Genomic DNA, 17707 nt, shown 5'->3' on the forward strand with positions numbered 1-17707 from the left:
TGACGAATAGGTTCGAATAGGTTCCGGAAACCCGGAATATACGGTATAAAAGGCCAGCATAGAATCACCGAATATATTGGTCTTCCGACACCTCAAACTTCTCAGAATCTCATGAGTAATTTAGAAAATGCCTTAGTAGGGTAAAACTGGTCATTTGATGGCCACGGAACAGGTTCCGGAAACCCGGAATTTCCGGTACAAAATGCCAGCATAGAATCACGGAATATATCGGTCTTCCGACACCTCAATCCTCTCAGAATCTCATTAGTAATCCAGATAACGTCATAGTTTTTTGATAGGGTAAAACTGGGCATGTGATAATCATGGAACAGGTTCCGAGAGTCCGGAATTCACGGCACAAAAGGCCAACATAGAACTATAAAACAGGATCAAACCGTTATCTTACCTTACACCTTACTTCTCCGGTACTAAAGACCAACGTAGAACTACAAAATAAATCAGTCTTCTAACATTTTTATGTTCGGATGTACCACTTTGACCAGCTATAAGATCTATCGCAGCATTCCCCTTAATGTATAGATGCATCTCGAATTACTCCAATACTATTGATAAGGAATGCAGTATCGGTTTCGATATAGTTCTTGTTTTTTTCTCTCAAGAGGATCATGATAGCCTATTTGGACCCTTTACAGAGAGCAATCTCATTGCCCTAGCCACCTCTTTGTTTTGCTTCTAAAATATCACCAGTAGAGCACCACACCTGGGATTTGGCTATATGTACAAAACCATTTCTAGCTAAAACAAATTTTGTCCTGCAATGATTTTGTCATTTGCAGGGAAAAGGGAAAAGTTAAGTTAGTTATACTTCAAATACTGCTATTGGTAGCGTAATCCTTAACTAAAACAACTTAAAGCCCTAGCTCGAAAAATAGATTTAGTTAGGGCTCGGTTTGGTAGATTTTACTCCGTAAGACACTACGTAAAAGTGATCTATCCATCGTTACAGGAAAGAACCTACATAGAACTACAAAATAAAGCAGTCTATCGACCCCTCAAACTTTTCAAAAAATTTTAAATTGTTTGTAGAGTAGAAATGGCTACGGAACAGGTTCCAGAAATCCAGTATTTCCAGTGAAAAGACCTTCATTTAACTTATGTATAAATCAGTCTTCGGATACCTTGAACTTATGAGAATTTCCCGGTTACGAGACGAGCCAGCCTTGGGCTGAAAGTCTCGATAATAAAGACATGAAAAAAAAGAATTTCCCGAGTAATCCAGAAAATGCCAAAGTGCACTTTTAGAGAAATACTGGCAATTTTATAGCCACGGAACAAGATTCGGAGTCCCTGGAAAGCCCATTCCGATAGCCTAACGTGGACTTTCGTACCGGATATTCCGGGTTCCCGAAACCTATCATGAAACTATGGCGTTTTCAAAATTACTCATGAGATTCTGAGAAGTTTGAAGTGTCGGAAGACCGCTTAATTCCGTGGTTCTATGATGGCCTTTTGTACTGCTTGTTACGGGCTTCTGGAATCTATTCCGTGATCATCACATGGCCAGTTTTACTCTACCAAGGAACTAAGACGTTTTCTGGATTACTTATCATATTCTGAGAAGTTTGAGGTGTCGGAAGACTAATTTGTTATTTAATTTTATGTGGCCTTTTATACCGGGAATTTTGGGTTTCCGGAACCTGTTTCGTGACCATGCGTGGCCAGTTTTACCCTACCAAGAAACTAAGGCATTTTCGAAATTACTCATGAGATCTAAGAAGTTTGAGTTTTCGGTCGCCTAATATGTTATGTAGTTTAATGTTGGCCTTTTGTACCGGAAATTCCGGGTTTCCGGAACCTGTTACATGGTCACCGCATGGCCTGTTTAACGTTTCTAAAAAACTACGGCGTTTTCTATGTTCCTTATGAGATTCTGAGAAGTTTGAGGTGTCGAAAGCCTAATTTGTTTTGTAGTTTTATGTTGGCCATTTCTTACCGGAAATTCCGGGCTCCCGGAACCTGTTCCATGGTTATCGCATGGCCAGTTTTATCATACCAAGAAACTAAGGCATTTTCTAAATTACTCATGAGATTCTGAGAAGTTTGAGGTGTCGGACGCATAATTTGTTATGTAGTTTTATGTTGGCCTTCTGTACCGGAAATTTCGGGTTTCCGGAACCTGTTACATGGCCACCACATGGCCAGTTTAACCTTACTGAAAAACTACGGCGTTTTCTTTGTTACTTGTGAGATTCTGAGAAGTTTGAGGTGTCGGAAGCCTAATTTGTTTTGTAATTTTATGTTTGCCATTTTTTACTGGAAATTCCGGGTTTCCGGAACCTGTTGCATGGCCAGTTTTTTCATACCAAGAAACTAAGCCATTTTCTAAATTACTCATGAGATTCTGAGAAATTTGAGGTGTCGGACGCATAATTTCTTTTGTAGTTTTATGATGGCCTTTTGTACCGGAAATTTCGGGTTTCCAGAACCTGTTCCGTGGCAATCAAATGGCTAGGTCTATCCTACCAAGAAACTATGGAGTTTTCTAAGTTACCTATGAGATTCTGAGAAGTTTGAGGTGTCGGACAACCGATATATTCGGTGATTCTATGCTGGCCTTTTATACCAGATATTCTGGTTTTCCGGAACCTATTTGAAGGTCATCCGGAGGTCAATTTATGTCTATTTGACCATTGTTGTCAACCATTCACATAGACCATTAATTACTTGTACTAAAACCAAGGGCCTCATACGCCTGTCATTGGCGAACAAAGCTCGTGTACTCTTCATCGAAGATTAGAACCGGTGTTAGGGCGCAATCGTTAATGCGCACATATTTATATTCGGTTAGTTACTGCAAATAAATTCTTTTTCGAGTCCCTATATTCAAGCAGGTATCTCAAGCATACCACATCGTTATATTGCTGCATGATTGAGTGTTTAATTTTGATAAAATATCGAAAACAAAAGTGTGCATAAAAATGGGCTCGCCATAACGAAAAGGTGGTAGAGAATTAACACTGTTGTTTATATTTTAGAACCAATCCTGAGTATTTTACCCATCTACATGCTGTAGCTACTATTCCCCTTGATCACAGTTGAAACCGCTTGCAATTCAATTAAAAATTGACAGAGAACGAGGTGTTTTAAGTTGTCAAGATTCATCCCGGCCGTTTGAGGGTTAACTGCGTCAGGGAGCAGAACCTTTGGGATGTCTAACAACGACGGAAGAAAATCCTTCGAAAAGTAACGGGTAAGTTTCTAAAGTATTTAATTTTCGAAATCTTAAATTAATTACGGAATAAAAACTACAAGCACACAAATTACTACTAGAAGGGCCATAAGCTCATCGTCATGTTTTTGTAACAACTTATCAAGGTCCTGCAGTAATGACGAGCTTCATTTCTGTGAGGATTAGTGTACTCCATTGCTTTGTAGTGGTTATTTATTTCCTTCCTTGTGCATTATGCTGAAGCAATTAGAGTGAGATTTATTCGAGCTGTGTTACTGGTGATGGAGGATAAGCTTGTTTACTCATTTTTTCCCCGTGATCATTAGGAGATAATACTACGAGAGAACATCCGAAGCGCTAACTGCGAGCTCTGTTCCATGAAAATAATAATAAATTGTTTTCAAATGCAATCTTCAGCATAATCTGTTAAACTCTCCAATTAGCAGCCTTTGAATCTGCAGCAACAAGGAAAAACTTCTGTATTACGTTTCTCAGGTGATGCAAAAGAGCACTATCTGACAGTGTTTGAGTTACGTTACTCCCATCCATAACCAAAGACAACGCAACCGAACTTTGACAGACTTTCACCGGATGATAAATGTCTCTGACTTTGAATCTTTCCATTCAAGTCCGCTAGTTCTCCTTTATCGCATATTTCCTCGGAAAGCAACACAGAAGGAAGAAACTTTTAATCGGGTTACATCGTCTAACCCTTTCGTTTGTCCGGGAAGTTGGTTGCATCACCAACAGTGGCCGGACTCGATCAAACAAAATGAACAGCAAACAAGGAAATGGAGTGAAAAAAGCGTCGAAAAGACTTATTGTGGTCGTTGCTTATCCTGAGTTTGTCCACCGGCACCCGCTAGTAAACCGTTTGCGTTGGGTGTCATTAGGGATTTGGATGATTCATTTCGAGTTTGGTTTTTCCTTCCTCCATTCATCCACTATCTGTGACGGTGTCGACAATGTCGTTTTTCACGTGATAGTTTTTATCACTGAAGCTGTGCCACTGTGGGGTAACTTTTTCAGTTCTCAGAGATTGATGACTGTCGGGTGTAGAGCATGTCAACATGGTGTTGACGGTTGATTACTCGTGCTGCTGTTGTCTAGTCAGAGTGAATCGTTTTTCAGTTATTGTTGAGGTACATTTACAGATACTCCATTAAGTGTTATGTTAACACTTCATTGAATGCATGATTTTTTTTAGTGATTTTTTCTAGTGATTCACATTGATACATAGCATTTGTGCTTCATCAAACGAAAAATGTAGATTGATTAGAAGTATGTTGTCTTTGAAGAATTACATTTTGACACCAGTTCAAAACTCTACCTCTAGCAATGAATATTTTTCAGAATATGGTCGGTAAGTAGCTAAAAAAAATATGACTCTGATTGAGTGAAAGAAGGTTAAGCAAAACCAGGCTTCTAAGCTCCTCAAACTTAATCTGTATGACTTTTTGTTTCTATCAACACTTCTAAACGAGTTCCCTAATGCATTTTGATAGGACTCTGGTAATTTTCATCTCCAGATAATACTCGGCATTGATGGAGTGTTAAACTTAAATAGAACTCTAGGGTCAATCATTTCGACCTGCTCAAACTTGCTCAGCTCGCCAGGATAAAAACCGTTTCATTTTGTACCTAATTGAGCATGCGGTGCATCGCGTCGACCAGACTGCTGCTGCTTCTCTGTTGCGGTGTGGCTGGCGTGCAACCTAGCGAAACACATAAAAGTGAAACAAGGGAAAGATCCTGACAACTTTCTATGCAAAACTTTATCAAAGTCACACTCTGCCACATCACCAGCAGCGCCACGAAGACGGCAGCAGAAGACAAGACAGAATTAATATTTACGGAGATAAGTTAGTAGAAAATCCAGTTAAAAACTTGACTATCCTTCGCTTGGTATTTTAATCTATTTTACTTACACTTCAGCAGGAGTGCCCAGGCGAATTTCCCGCTCATCACGAGGGTCGGGTCTCGTTACAAGACGGCGACCTGGAATCGAAACTTTGCAGCACAACCCTTTTTGTGCACGCAGCTTGTTCCAGAAGTAATGATGCACCGAGCGTATTAGTTATTTACAGCAACGCTAATGTTTCCAATCCTGTTTTCAGTTTTAATAACAAGCAGCTTCCTGTTTAGTGGGAGGCGAAAAGCTACCGTTTCGCTGTGTAATCAGCTTGGTTTTGCTCGGTTCGATGCTGCTCGCTGACTACCTTCTATGCAAGTTCGAATGCTGCAACATGGGGGCTGCTGTTGTTGGTTTGGACCATTGAAAACCGTCGTCGGTGCTCGTAACTTTCAGCAATATGCCATAGATGTTGCTTTCCAGAGGCCGTCCTCTCTGATGGATGCAGCTCCAAGGGAAACGAGTATGTTGCTGCAATTAAATTAAATGGTTGTAGATATTAGCATTTGCTTTTTTGGGGGGAGGTGGAGGCTGAAGAAATTGTACACGGTAGAGGAATTTCGACCTCAGTACGAAAATAATTCAATCATACTACTTCCACATGAGTTGTACCAAACAAATTGTTAACGGTTTTGTTCATGGTATCACGGCAGTTTTCAATATGTGAACTTAAATGAACTTGCCATAATGGAATTTTGTCCCCCAATAGTCGCCAAATAGTTTTACAATGATGTTCTGAAGGGTGGTTTACAATTTATGCCATTCAAGCTTTATTATGCCATTCAAGCTGTATTTTATGATAAAACAATACTAATCCTGATCGTCTGCTCTTCCGACATTATGACCTCCTTTATCATCGTTTCCCAGTTTAGCTTTTTTTCCGGGATCTATGGGATTTAGAAAGTTGCCGTATTCCACAAAGCTGTTCGGAGATTGGAAATCAATATGTTGAGAAACTGTTTGGTTGTTTCATCCGCAAGGTGGCGCTAGTGTATATGAGAGATCAGTTTGGCTCGATATCTCGGGATCTGTGGGAATTAGAAAACTTCCGCCACAGAAAAACAGAGGTCTCACTTAGAACAAAATGCAATCAAAAACAATCGTGGGATTAGAAGCTTCTCAGTTTAAAATTCATCCGCAAGACGTCGTTAGTGTATATGAGAGATATTCGATTGAAAGCTGAAGCTGTTGAAACTCAATAAGTTGATAAACTGTTTTGTTTAGACATCATCTGCAGAGTGGTGCGAATGCATGTTTTTTTTTATTGTAGAGATATGAAGGTAAATCTGCAAACAGGCACCTGAAATTATCACTCAGGCTCAGGGAGTGGGGTTGACGGAAGGCCGGACCCACTAAGCCCACCCAAGCAACGAGTACGGGGTCAGTCTGTTGATGATGATCCTCTCTAGCAACTTGCCTGTCGTGTCTATAAGACAGATTGGTCTATGCGTCGATGGGTCGCCCGGCGGCATCCCGTTCTTCGGCAACAACACTAGTTTCTGCCTTTTAGAAAAAAAGAAAAAAAGGAACACCGTCTTCGACCAGAGGTCGTACAGTCTGAACACTTAACATCTAGACAACGGACAAGACACACATAACACCCAGTGTACCGGGGGAGAATTTTTCGATCACGAAAAGTTTCCTCCTTACCGGGGCGGGAATCGAACCCACACTCCATAGCTCATGCGCCTAGACGATTGACGTCGCTAACCGCACGGCCACGAAGCCCTTCTTTTCCATCTTTCGGGGAATCTACACTCATCTAGGCATATTTGCATAGCTAGCCTGAACATGTTCGGTTCGCTATGATTGCTGCCTTGAGAGCGCTGTTCGGAACTCCATCAGGCATTAGAACGTTTGTCACCGAAGCCACCATTTTGGCCGCACCCATATTGCCTTGCGGTGCAGGGGGCCAGGGACTTGTGACTCGGGACGGGAATAGTACCTCGATAATCCTCGCCAACATATCCGGGGACCGTTCGGGGGGTGAAGTGCTCCCTTTGGTTTTGGCCATCACTATCCTGCAGGCGTCACCCCATGGATTCGCGTTGGCTCCTCCGCATAGGTTGTCGAGACACGCTCTCTTACTGCTCTTGATGGCCTTGTTAAAGTTCAGTTTCGCAGCTCGGAACACTTCACGGTGGTCTGCTCTTTCATCCACGGTGCGGGCACATTGCATCCTTTGTCTAGCTTTTAAGCAGGTTGATCGAAGGACCGCAATCTTGGGACTCCACCAGTATACCGGGCGTCTGCAAATTCTAGGCAGGGGTTTCCTCGGCATGGTGGCGTCGCACGCGCGTAATAGAACAGCTACCAACGCATCCCCGCTTAGATCTTCAGTGCTGGCTTCCAGTCCCAGGGCCATAATGAAAACTTCGCTGTCGAAGTGATTGGTTCTCCATACACGGAACTGACAGGGATCCGCGGACCTCAGATGTTGTACTCCATAGTTGATCTTGAAGCGAATTGTCGTCCCCCATCCAGTCCAAATCTGGTGCCAGACCAGGACTGACAAACGTTACGTATATCCATGACTCGACCCCGTTCCTTCTGAAAGTGCTAGCGGAACCATCATTGACTAGCACTGCGTCGAGCTTCGCTAGCGCCTCTAGTAACGCTTGACCCCCACAATTGGTACAGCGGCTGCGCCAGTCCACTGCCCAAGCGTTCAAATCTCCTGCTATGACAACCGGCTTACGACCCACTAGATCAGACGATAGCCTATCGATCATCTGGTTTAAACCGTTCTAATGGCCACCTTGGGCAGTTGCATAGTGGTTGAGATTCAGCTGTGTTACACGTATGTTGCCCGGCTTATTCTTATTTTTCTCTCCGATGGGACACGAAGATCCACTATAACGTGGGGACAGGCTTGCTTTTTGCTGGCGCAAATGAGGTACTTTGATGCCTTATCACATTCCTGCGCCTTGTGCCCTTCCTCGCCACAACGACGACACAGGTTGCCACGGACTAGGCCCGTCAATCGTTGCTACGGTCTGGGTCAAATCAACCGGCTTTTGGGCCATGGTCGCTCCTCCAAAGAAGGAGAAGGCATCGGTTTGAGCACCTTTGTCGGCCTTCTCTCTTCCCACCACCCGCTTGATAAACGCATCCTGTTCATGTCTTGTGACTCGAACAGTATGGCGGAGCATCCGAATGTTCTGTTTCAGTTTTTTACTGATGTTCTGCCTTGCGTTCGCGAACTCGATGATATCATCGAGTTGCTCGGCGAACACCCGCATCCCGGGTAGTGGCCCACCAAGCGTGCTTATAGGGCTATACCTCGTCACTGCTGGAGAGACTCCGGTGCTGCTAGTTGCAGCTTCCGTCACTCCGCTCTTTGCCTTCGCATAGTCAAAACTCAAAAGAATTATTTTTTACTTCACTCATTGTTATTAGGTCCCCCTTGGGGGTGCCGTCGAATTCTACTGGAGTAGTCGCCTTTAATGATTCCATGGTTATATTTGCATGCCTTTCGGTGTGCAGGGAGGCCATGCAAGGGTTGATACTTACATGTTCAGAGCCAGATCAGCGCAAGTTGGGGAAGGGCATATGAGCCTACTCCCACCCAGCAGACAAAGCTTGGTGGCAGGATTGGAAAGCGTGCTACAAGGCCCGCCACGGTTTTAGCGGGCGGAAGACAGCCTAGCCATTAGCCCACTCGCCGTTTCGAGTCAGTGTCACTCGGCTGTACTAAGAGAGTAGAATGTCAGACTGCCAGCTCTCGCTTTAACAATATCACGATATCCAAGAAAAGGTCCGTTGACACGCGGCCAGAATGCCATAATCAGGATCTCGCTGGCATTGATCCTGATGTGTCAATTGGCACTCTTTGGGCTCCTGTGTGCTTTGAGCGGCACACGGTTGCTCTGGTAGGGCCTGCTTGCGGACACATGCAGCTTTTTGTAGAAATCATGTTTCTTGACTACAGTGATTATAAAATAAATGAACATTACAAATTCAGCTGAGGAAGATTCGACTGTATTATAATTATTCAATATTTCCAGAAATGTGCTCACTATAGTTAATTATATCACAAACAAACAGACGTAACAGCTAGAACTCGCGTACTTGTTACACGTAATGGTGTTTAGTACGCCAATACTGCCAATAGAGGGCGCAAATCTGATGGTTAGCGATGCGCGCGCCTCTAGGTGTGAAACAAGTAATCATTGTGATTTAAAACGACCGTACAGAGCATGGAGAATGGAAATTTCATCTGTGTTACGTCTGTTTGTCCGTGATCACAACTAACATTTTTTTTATATCCCTTAATTGAAAATATCATATAACCTGTATGTATTTACCATTCTATTATCTCCTTCGTCTGTGAAAGCTTCCGGGTTTCGTTTTATAAAAGGAGGGCTACTATAAAATAAATTGTAAGGAGGTTGTCAGGTGTGTGGAAAAAGTCGGGTCACTTAATTGAAGATTATGGCAAAATCTACAACGATGGTTGATATGTTTATCACTGCAACTCTACCTACGATTTGAACAAGGGTTCTATGCTATGCTATAAAAAAGAAAATCAACAAAATAAAAAAAATAAAAAATAGGTACTTTCAATTTTTTAATTTGTTTTAGAAATATGAAACAGTGAATGGGAACATCGTGATGTAGACAAAATCGGGGGTAGACAAAATCGGGGAGTGACAAAAGCGGGTCAATACTGTATACTGAAAAACTGTTTAGTTTGGAATACATCCTATGGGCGGTGCTATATGGGAAAATCAGTTTGGTTAGATATCTCGGAATCTGTGGAATTCAGAAAGTTCTCATCATTTACAGGAAAATGAAACCCAATGTGTTAAAAAAAGTAGGCTTGGTAGTCGTATGGCTATCGTTTCTGCTTCATTCACAAAGGTTGTGGGTTCAATACAAGGCCTGTTCCATTCTTCTACTTTGTATCTTTCTCTTCATTTCGCATCTTCTAGCAAATAGGACTTGCAAAGAGGAAAAAATGTAACTTTATACACTGGTGGAAAAAAGTATAAAGACAAGCTAGGTTTCCATACAAAATGGCCATGTTGGGAGGTCAATATCTCGATTCTAAGCGATTCGATTGGTGAGGCAATGGCTAGAGCGTTGCACTGGGTAATTTTTTGTAATTTCAGTTTACAGTTTGTCATTGGGCGCTAAAACGGCCTATTTTTCCATACCAACGATAAAGGTGCTTTAATGACCATTAGTCAACTGAAATGTTTTCAAATAGTATATTCACTGCGTCGCGTAATAAATGAAATATTTTAATGGGCATAACAACCAAATTTTTCAAAGACAAGCTTATTTATCGTTCCATGATTTCTCGAGCTATGTAATGTGGCACGATAGCATGAATTCTGATTGTTCTCTGCATCAACATAATTTATAAGCAAGAATGATCATGTGGAGTGAATTAAACTGTACAGTTTTGATACAAATTTATCATATTAAAGCCCAGTTTTCGTCATTGCAAAACATAGCGTGTGTAACTAGTTGCAAAACTCGATTTTCAGCACTTGTAGTATTTATTTATAACTCATGCTGAAAACTTTTTTCAACTAGTTTCACAAACTACTATTATACTAAGTTATTCTTGCAGGTGAAACTAACAGTTTAACACGTAATTCATTATGCTTAAACCTGTACTCTAATTTCGTAAAGTTTGACGACAAAAAAACTTATTCAATAATTTGAAGAAAAACTGTGATTGCTTGGTTGAAACGAGCAATGGTACACACACAGAACTCATGACAAGTAATGCGAATACATTTGCATAAATCTGAGCCTCATATCATATCGTTTTCGGTATATTCATAATTATAAAATGCATCATATGAGTATTTCAGTGCGATTATGTAACAATGCATTGATGGCATATCACATGACGCACATAATTGATGACGCCGTTTGTATGCTGTTTTCAGCACCTTTTTCACGCCCAGGAATGATGTTTAATTATGGGTATAATAAACTCCCAATTGATGTGCATCATAATTGCGCGGAGCCCTGGCGCACCATCGATAAATGGACCATTGTTTATCTTAATTATCATCGATAATTTGCTTGTAATTATTAGAATCAACAAGTAAGAAATCAGATTAGTGGGCGAACCATCGGCACATAGGGGACACGAGGCCAACCTAATGAGAAAATTTATTTGATTGGGCCCGCCCATTGGGAGCGTATTCTAATGAGATAACGAGATCGAGTCCTATTGAAGCGTCAGGTAAAGCAAAAACTTTGGAACTATTAGTCAACAGCAACACTGTAGACCGTCAATATCAATGGTGAAAGTTTAATCATTGTTCGTTAATTTTCGATGAGCACAACTTTGTGTTGTTAAACACGGGGGAGCTGATCCTAGGGCTGGGATATGTAAACCTGTACGCCCATACATGACAGAGGATGCTCAGATCAGCAAATCCCACGAGGTGCATTCAAAAGTTGCAAGTCCTACGCGTCAGGTGGGTAGAGTTTGCGATTATTGATACACGCTCGCCGCAAATGTACATATACACTCTGTGGGATTGTCCAATCGAGCATTTATCGGAGGAAAAAAAACGAACAAGTTACACGTGAATCAATCATGTACTGTAACGGTTATTGTGAGTTTCATATAGCAAAGGTAAAGCGGTACATAGTTTGTTACAATGCAATTGTCGGTTGGAATTTTTATTGGACTGGAAAGAGTATCATTGGAAAGCACACCGGCTATTCCGACCCTTCACATTTATCAAGCGTGAGTGAAATGCTTAGATATCATCTGCAACAATTAATTAGTTCGGCTAGACTGAATCGTTTGCTGACACTTCGATGATTGTCACAATCGAGTATGTGATCTATTCTGCAGATAGCATGTATATGACTGCCCACTTAATTTTTGCTAGTTTTTTTTTCGTATTGTCTTTCTTATTTTGCCTAGTGTGGATTATTTATTATCTTTATCCTATGTCCTGCTTTAATAATAGCTGCCAGAGCCTGTTTAACCTAGCAGTCTATTGCGTTTTCGATTGGTGAGCAAATTGGCAGAGCGTTTATGCTATAGTCTTATTCTTGGCAATGTTTACCCGATTGCATCCCAGATCGAAGTTTTCTCATAAAACCAGAACATATACGTTGATTAATTTTTGTTCTCAGCTTTTGGACCATCTTAGTTCATCGTGCCTACTATTAAGGATCGCTTCCATTCAACTCACTTATAGGTTCAGAGCTCTTAGGGGTACATAGGGACAACGTGAAAGATCTGCATCTCGGGTGGTAGCTGGCTTTAGCCTTGACGTGAGCCCAGGTCATATGTACCTATATTACTTTGTTGAAGATTCGTGACCACGAGCCACTATGTATGTCTCTGATGTAATGTCCTGCCAGATTATAGCCCAGCGCTTATTTGCATTTGATATCACTGCTCCTACTGTTGATTGCAACTCAAGGATAGTTTGGAAGACCCAGAATATCTAAACTTTCTTCTGATGTCTGTAGATCTTCCAGGAGATGTAATTCACATTTTCATTTTTGAATATATTTAGAACTTTTGAGTGACTAGTTGGCGAGCGTGGGGCGTATTCGAGGATGGAGAGATGCGGCCTCGAACCGTGTATTGTGGCGTCAAATTGTTGATCCAGTGTTATCTGTTTAGGTGTAGACTAAATAAATGAATGAAATGAGTGACTAGTTCAGCTGCAGATCTAATGTCCCGAACTCAAGGATAGTTTGAATGAACTGGATTGTATCCAAACTATCTACTGATGTTTGTTGACCTTTCAGGAACGAATGTGGATGAGCACATTCGGAATTGTTGGGTAGCAAAAAAGGTATTATAGGCTGCTGTCAATGTGATACACCGCGCGGCTGTTGTAATGTTTCCAAAAGCGCATTTGAACAAAATTTCACGCGGCGTTCCATATTCGAAAGGAACAACCGCACCTTAGGAAACCCCGCAGTGTTATCTCCCCATAAGAATCGGGGACCGCCGCGTGTATTTTTGGGCAATTTCGTGAATACTGCTTCACTTGTTGTTCACAAGCCTTAAACTTAAGGAAAGTTTGGATGACCAGAATATCCCAGAGCTATCTCACAATATCTGTCGACTTTCCAGAAGACATAGGGGAAATGTACCGGTTTTGGCCATGTTCCTAATTTGGCCAATTTTGCGAATTAAGGCACTAAGTTGGCCAAAACCGGTCCACTTCCCCTATGTAAGGAAAACTAAAAAAAAAAACAAAGATATCAAGTCTCAAACTCAATAATAGTTTTGATGACCCAGAATCTTTCGGTGTTTTTCCAGTCGAAAATTTTGGTGAATTTCCAGTGAAATTTTCAATTTTTTTAATGAAAACTACAATAGCTTTCATGAGGAAATTACTGAAAAAATATTATATCCGAAGAGTTTTTCGCAGAATTTCTTGATAATTTTACGAGCAGATTTCGAAGGAAATCCAGTGGAGAATCCAAAGATTCCCGCGGAATCTTCCAAGAATATCAAGCGGAAATACCGAAAAGTTTTTTTATTTTTTATTTTCCTGGAGAAGTTCTCTCGTTGAGCATTGTTTTCCAAAAAACTAAAAATCATGAAAGTATACTTTCTTCATAGATAAACGTTCACAGAGAGTATTCATCAAGGTGGACCATTCTTATATGCCTCCCGAAGCTCACAGAAGCTACTGTAAAAAATCAGCCAGATCCGTCGAGTATAAGTGGAAATGAAAAGAATATGGGAGTTTATCTAAATGAAAAGAAGCAAAAAAGAAAAATGAAGGAGTAATAAAATTGAAAGAAGCAAAAAGAATGAAAGAAGAAGAAAAAAAAGAATAAGGAAGAAAGAAGAAAGGAGAAAGAAGATAGAAGATAAAAGAAAGAAGAAAAAACAAAGATGAAAGAATAAAAAAGAAGGACGAAAGAATAAATAAGAAATAAATAAATAAATAAATAAATAAATAAATTAGAAAGAACAATAAAGAAAGAAAAAAAGAAAGAAGAAAGAAGAAGGGAGAAATAATAAAGAATAAATAAGAAGGAAGAAAGAAGATAAAAGATAAAAGAAAGAAGAAAGACGAAAGAAAAAAAGAAGAAAGAACGAAGTAGAAAGAGGAAAGAAGAAAGAAGAAAGAAGAAAGAAGAAAGAAGAAAGAAGAAAGAAGAAAGAAGAAAGAAGAAAGAAGAAAGAAGAAAGAAGAAAGAAGAAAGAAGAAAGAAGAAAGAAGAAAGAAGAAAGGAGAAAGAAGAAAGAAGAAAGAAGAAAGAAGAAAGAAGAAAGAAGAAAGAAGATAGAAGGAAGAAAGAGAATAAAAAGGAAAGAAGATAGAAGAAAGAAGAATGAATAGAGAAGAAAGAAAAAAGAAGAAAGAAGAAATAAGAAAGAAGAAAGAAGAAAGAAGAAAGAAGAAAGAAGAAAGAAGGAAGAAGAAAGAAGAAAGAAGAAAGAAGAAAGAAGAAAGACGAAAGAAGAAAGAAGAAAGAAGATAGAAGAAAGAAGAAAGAAAAACGAAGAAAGAAGAAAGAAGAAAGAAGAAAGAAGAAAGATGAAAGAAGAAAGAAGAAAGAAGAAAGAAGAAAGAAGAAAGAAGAAAGAAGAAAGAAGAAAGAAGAAAGAAGAAAGAAGAAAGAAGAAAGAAGAAAGAAGAAAGAAGAAAGAAGAAAGAAGAAAGAAGAAAGAAGAAAGAAGAAAGAAGAAAGAAGAAAGAAGAAAGAAGCAAGAAGGAAGCAGAAAAAAGAAGAAAGAAGAAAGAAGAAAGAAGAAAGAAGAAAGAAGAAAGAAGAAAGAAGAAAGAAGAAAGAGGAAATAAAAAAGAAGAAAGAAGAAAGAAGATAGACGAAAGAAAAAATAGAAAGAAGAAAGAAGAAAGAAAAAATAGAAAGAAGAAATAGAAAGAAGATAGACGAAAGAAAAAAAGAAGAAAGAAGAATGAAGAAAGAAGAAAGAAGAAAGAAGAAAGAAGAAAGAAGAAAGAAGAAAGAAGAAAGAAGAAAGAAGAAAGAAGAAAGAAGAAAGAAGAAAAAAGAAAGTAGAAAGAAGAAAAAAGAAAGAAGAAAGAAGAAAGAAGAATATAAAAAATCAAGAAAAAAGAAAAAAGAGGAAAAAGGAAAGGCGAAAGAAGATATAAGACGAAATAATAAAGAGGAAAATAAAAAGAAGGCAGAAAAAGGAATAAAATGGAAGAATAAAGAATAAGGGTATGCGATAACACACTTTTTCCTAACGAAACGAAACGAAACGAAATTTGAATTGTCTATGTTGATTCGGATCGAAACGAAACGAAATATGGATTTACTTTCGAGTCTTCGAAACGATACGAAATCAAGGTTCATTTATTTCGAATTTTTTCGAAACGAAACGAAATTTTAATTTTTTTTTCCGCGGAATTTTTAATAAATTGGTTTTACATTATGTACGTAATTCTGATTTCACTTTTTCGAAATCAAATAACTGTTTTGCGACCAATAGAGTTATAATAACAGAAGAGGCAGTCTATGATAAATTGACGATAAGGCAATACCCCAGAATTTTTGGAATTTTTCATATACGGATTCAAATTTCGTTTAAAACCTTAGTTCACTTAAGAGTTATGTTATTATGCTGAAGCATACTACATATTGCCTTGTCAGCGTGGTTTTATAGTATTGAGCTAAGTAAAAATTTGAAATGAATGCTTAGACTATCAATTATGTATCCACATCTGCCAGGCGTTTACGCAGATAGAGAATTAGTATTACTAGACCAACATTTGAAAAGGGTGCAACAGCCAAAACTTATTCCTTCTTATTCGTCCACATATATATAACATACTTTTGCTCATTAGAAGCATCTTGTGCACCTTTCTAAAATGCATAAAGATATGTATTTCTGATTGAATTTCACAGATCCATAGCCTTATATACAATCAGCTGGACGAATTGAGCTATTGTCTGTGTGTCCTTGGCATATGAGAACAGCTGTTATGGTCAGTATGAGCAATTTTAATGATCTTTCAACCCGTGCTGGATGCCCACAAATCTGCAATATTCCTTACATTTTGTGCAAATACTCAAAGAAGAGCATAGCTTGATTAACTGTACACATCGTAGTTGCTAATCATAATTGGCCGAGAAACATCAAATAAGCACAGCTCACCAATTAAATAATATTCTTGGGAAATGTAAATAAATTATTAATTTATTAATTATCAATTAAAAAAGTTATTCTTATTGTATACTTGCTTCAGAGTTTCCAATTCATGACCAATGCCTAACGATGCTCCTTACTAGTTAGGTTTAACACTCTTTGTTATAAGAGACCGAGGAATGCTCTGCATCTCCTTGAGGGCTTCGGGAGAGGAATCGTTGGTTAGTTGAGAAGGTAATTCATGTGAAGCCCTTTGGTAAGCGACTAAATATTTATTGTAAACGAAGTTATTTTGAAAACAAGAAGACGAAAACTGTGTTTCAAATCAATCTAACGCAAGATCAATGTGCTTCGTTTAATAAACTTTTTAGAGGTGTGCGCCGCCGTGCCACGCCGCCGCCGCCGACAGTTTTTGACATGCTGCCTCCACCGACATGTTTGCATCGGCGCGCCGCCGGTTTTAAATTTTCCACATCGCTGATCTACAATTTTTCACGCCGATTAAAATTTGAAGAACTCCGCAAAACTTTCTGTGCAAATTCAGAAGATTCAGTGGAAGTTCCGTTTAATTTACTGATAGATCTCAGCAACATCACGTTGAAACTCCAGAGAATTTTTCGTGAAGATGTCAATGATTTTCATGAAAATTCCGTACAATTTCTTGTTAAAATTTCGGAAAGCTCTGCGTAAAAAAAAACTAGTCTAAAAATTTCGTGTAAAAATTGCGAAGAATTTCCCGCTGAAATAAAAAACATATCATTGAAGTTGAATTTGAAGAGTCGTGCGGCAGACAGCCATTTGGCCGAAGACCACAGGGCTGAACGTTGTTTGGCCGAATATGTAGTTTAACCGAAACGAAAAGACTATTTAGTAGAAGCAAGCTTGAGAGCAATTCGATAACTTGTTCTAATGTTGTGAAATCTTCGATTATGTTTACTTTATTTGATATCCAAAACTAATTTTGATATTGGTTTCTGATAACAAAATAAGTACATATTTTGATGTCCTACCATTCTATTTAGTTATATACAGCAAAATGAGATAAAAATATGTACTCAATCATGATGATTCATATTTGAAAACAAATTATAAATCATTTTGTCATCATCATGTCAAAATCAAAATATGTTTTATATATGCTCTCATTATGCTTTCCGACTTTGCTAAGGTATCGAGCATAAGGTTATTTGGTCGAACAGTTCCTTTGACTGAAAAAAAACGTCGAGTAGCTTAATAGCCGAATATGCCCTTTGGCCGAAATAGTAGTTTGGCCGAAAGGGGCCATTTGACCGAAATGGATATTCGGTCGAAAGTGTCGTTTGGCTGAATTGGTCATTTTGGATATTTTCAAGACATTAACGGGAGAATTTTGTTTCACCTCAAACATTTTATGAACTTCCAGAAAATTCTTCACGTTTTTCCAAAATATTTATTTGGAAATTATTTTCGGATTTCAGACATGAATTACAATTACAATTTTGGAAAATTGTTTCGAATTTACATGAGAATCTTTTCAGAGTATTCA

The 17707-nt window shown here is 39.2% G+C and overlaps 2 protein-coding genes across 3 annotated transcripts in view; one reads left to right on the top strand and one right to left on the bottom strand.

Annotated features, from left to right (window-relative positions):
* The window catches only part of LOC134219102 (uncharacterized), a 434839-nt gene that overhangs the window by 118637 nt on the left and 298495 nt on the right, over positions 1–17707 (top strand). The gene's annotated exons all lie outside the window — the stretch shown is intronic.
* Positions 1–17707, bottom strand: part of LOC134219103 (uncharacterized) — a 103184-nt gene that overhangs the window by 32664 nt on the left and 52813 nt on the right. For both annotated transcript variants that reach the window (XM_062697799.1, XM_062697796.1), the window contains exon 2: positions 5119–5573. In XM_062697799.1, coding sequence (XP_062553783.1) covers positions 5119–5155 — 37 coding nt within the window. In that variant the 5' untranslated portion in view covers positions 5156–5573. The remainder of the gene's footprint in view (positions 1–5118; positions 5574–17707) is intronic.

The sequence above is a fragment of the Armigeres subalbatus genome, chromosome 3 (genome assembly GCF_024139115.2).
Source record: "Armigeres subalbatus isolate Guangzhou_Male chromosome 3, GZ_Asu_2, whole genome shotgun sequence".
NCBI lineage: Eukaryota > Metazoa > Arthropoda > Insecta > Diptera > Culicidae > Armigeres > Armigeres subalbatus.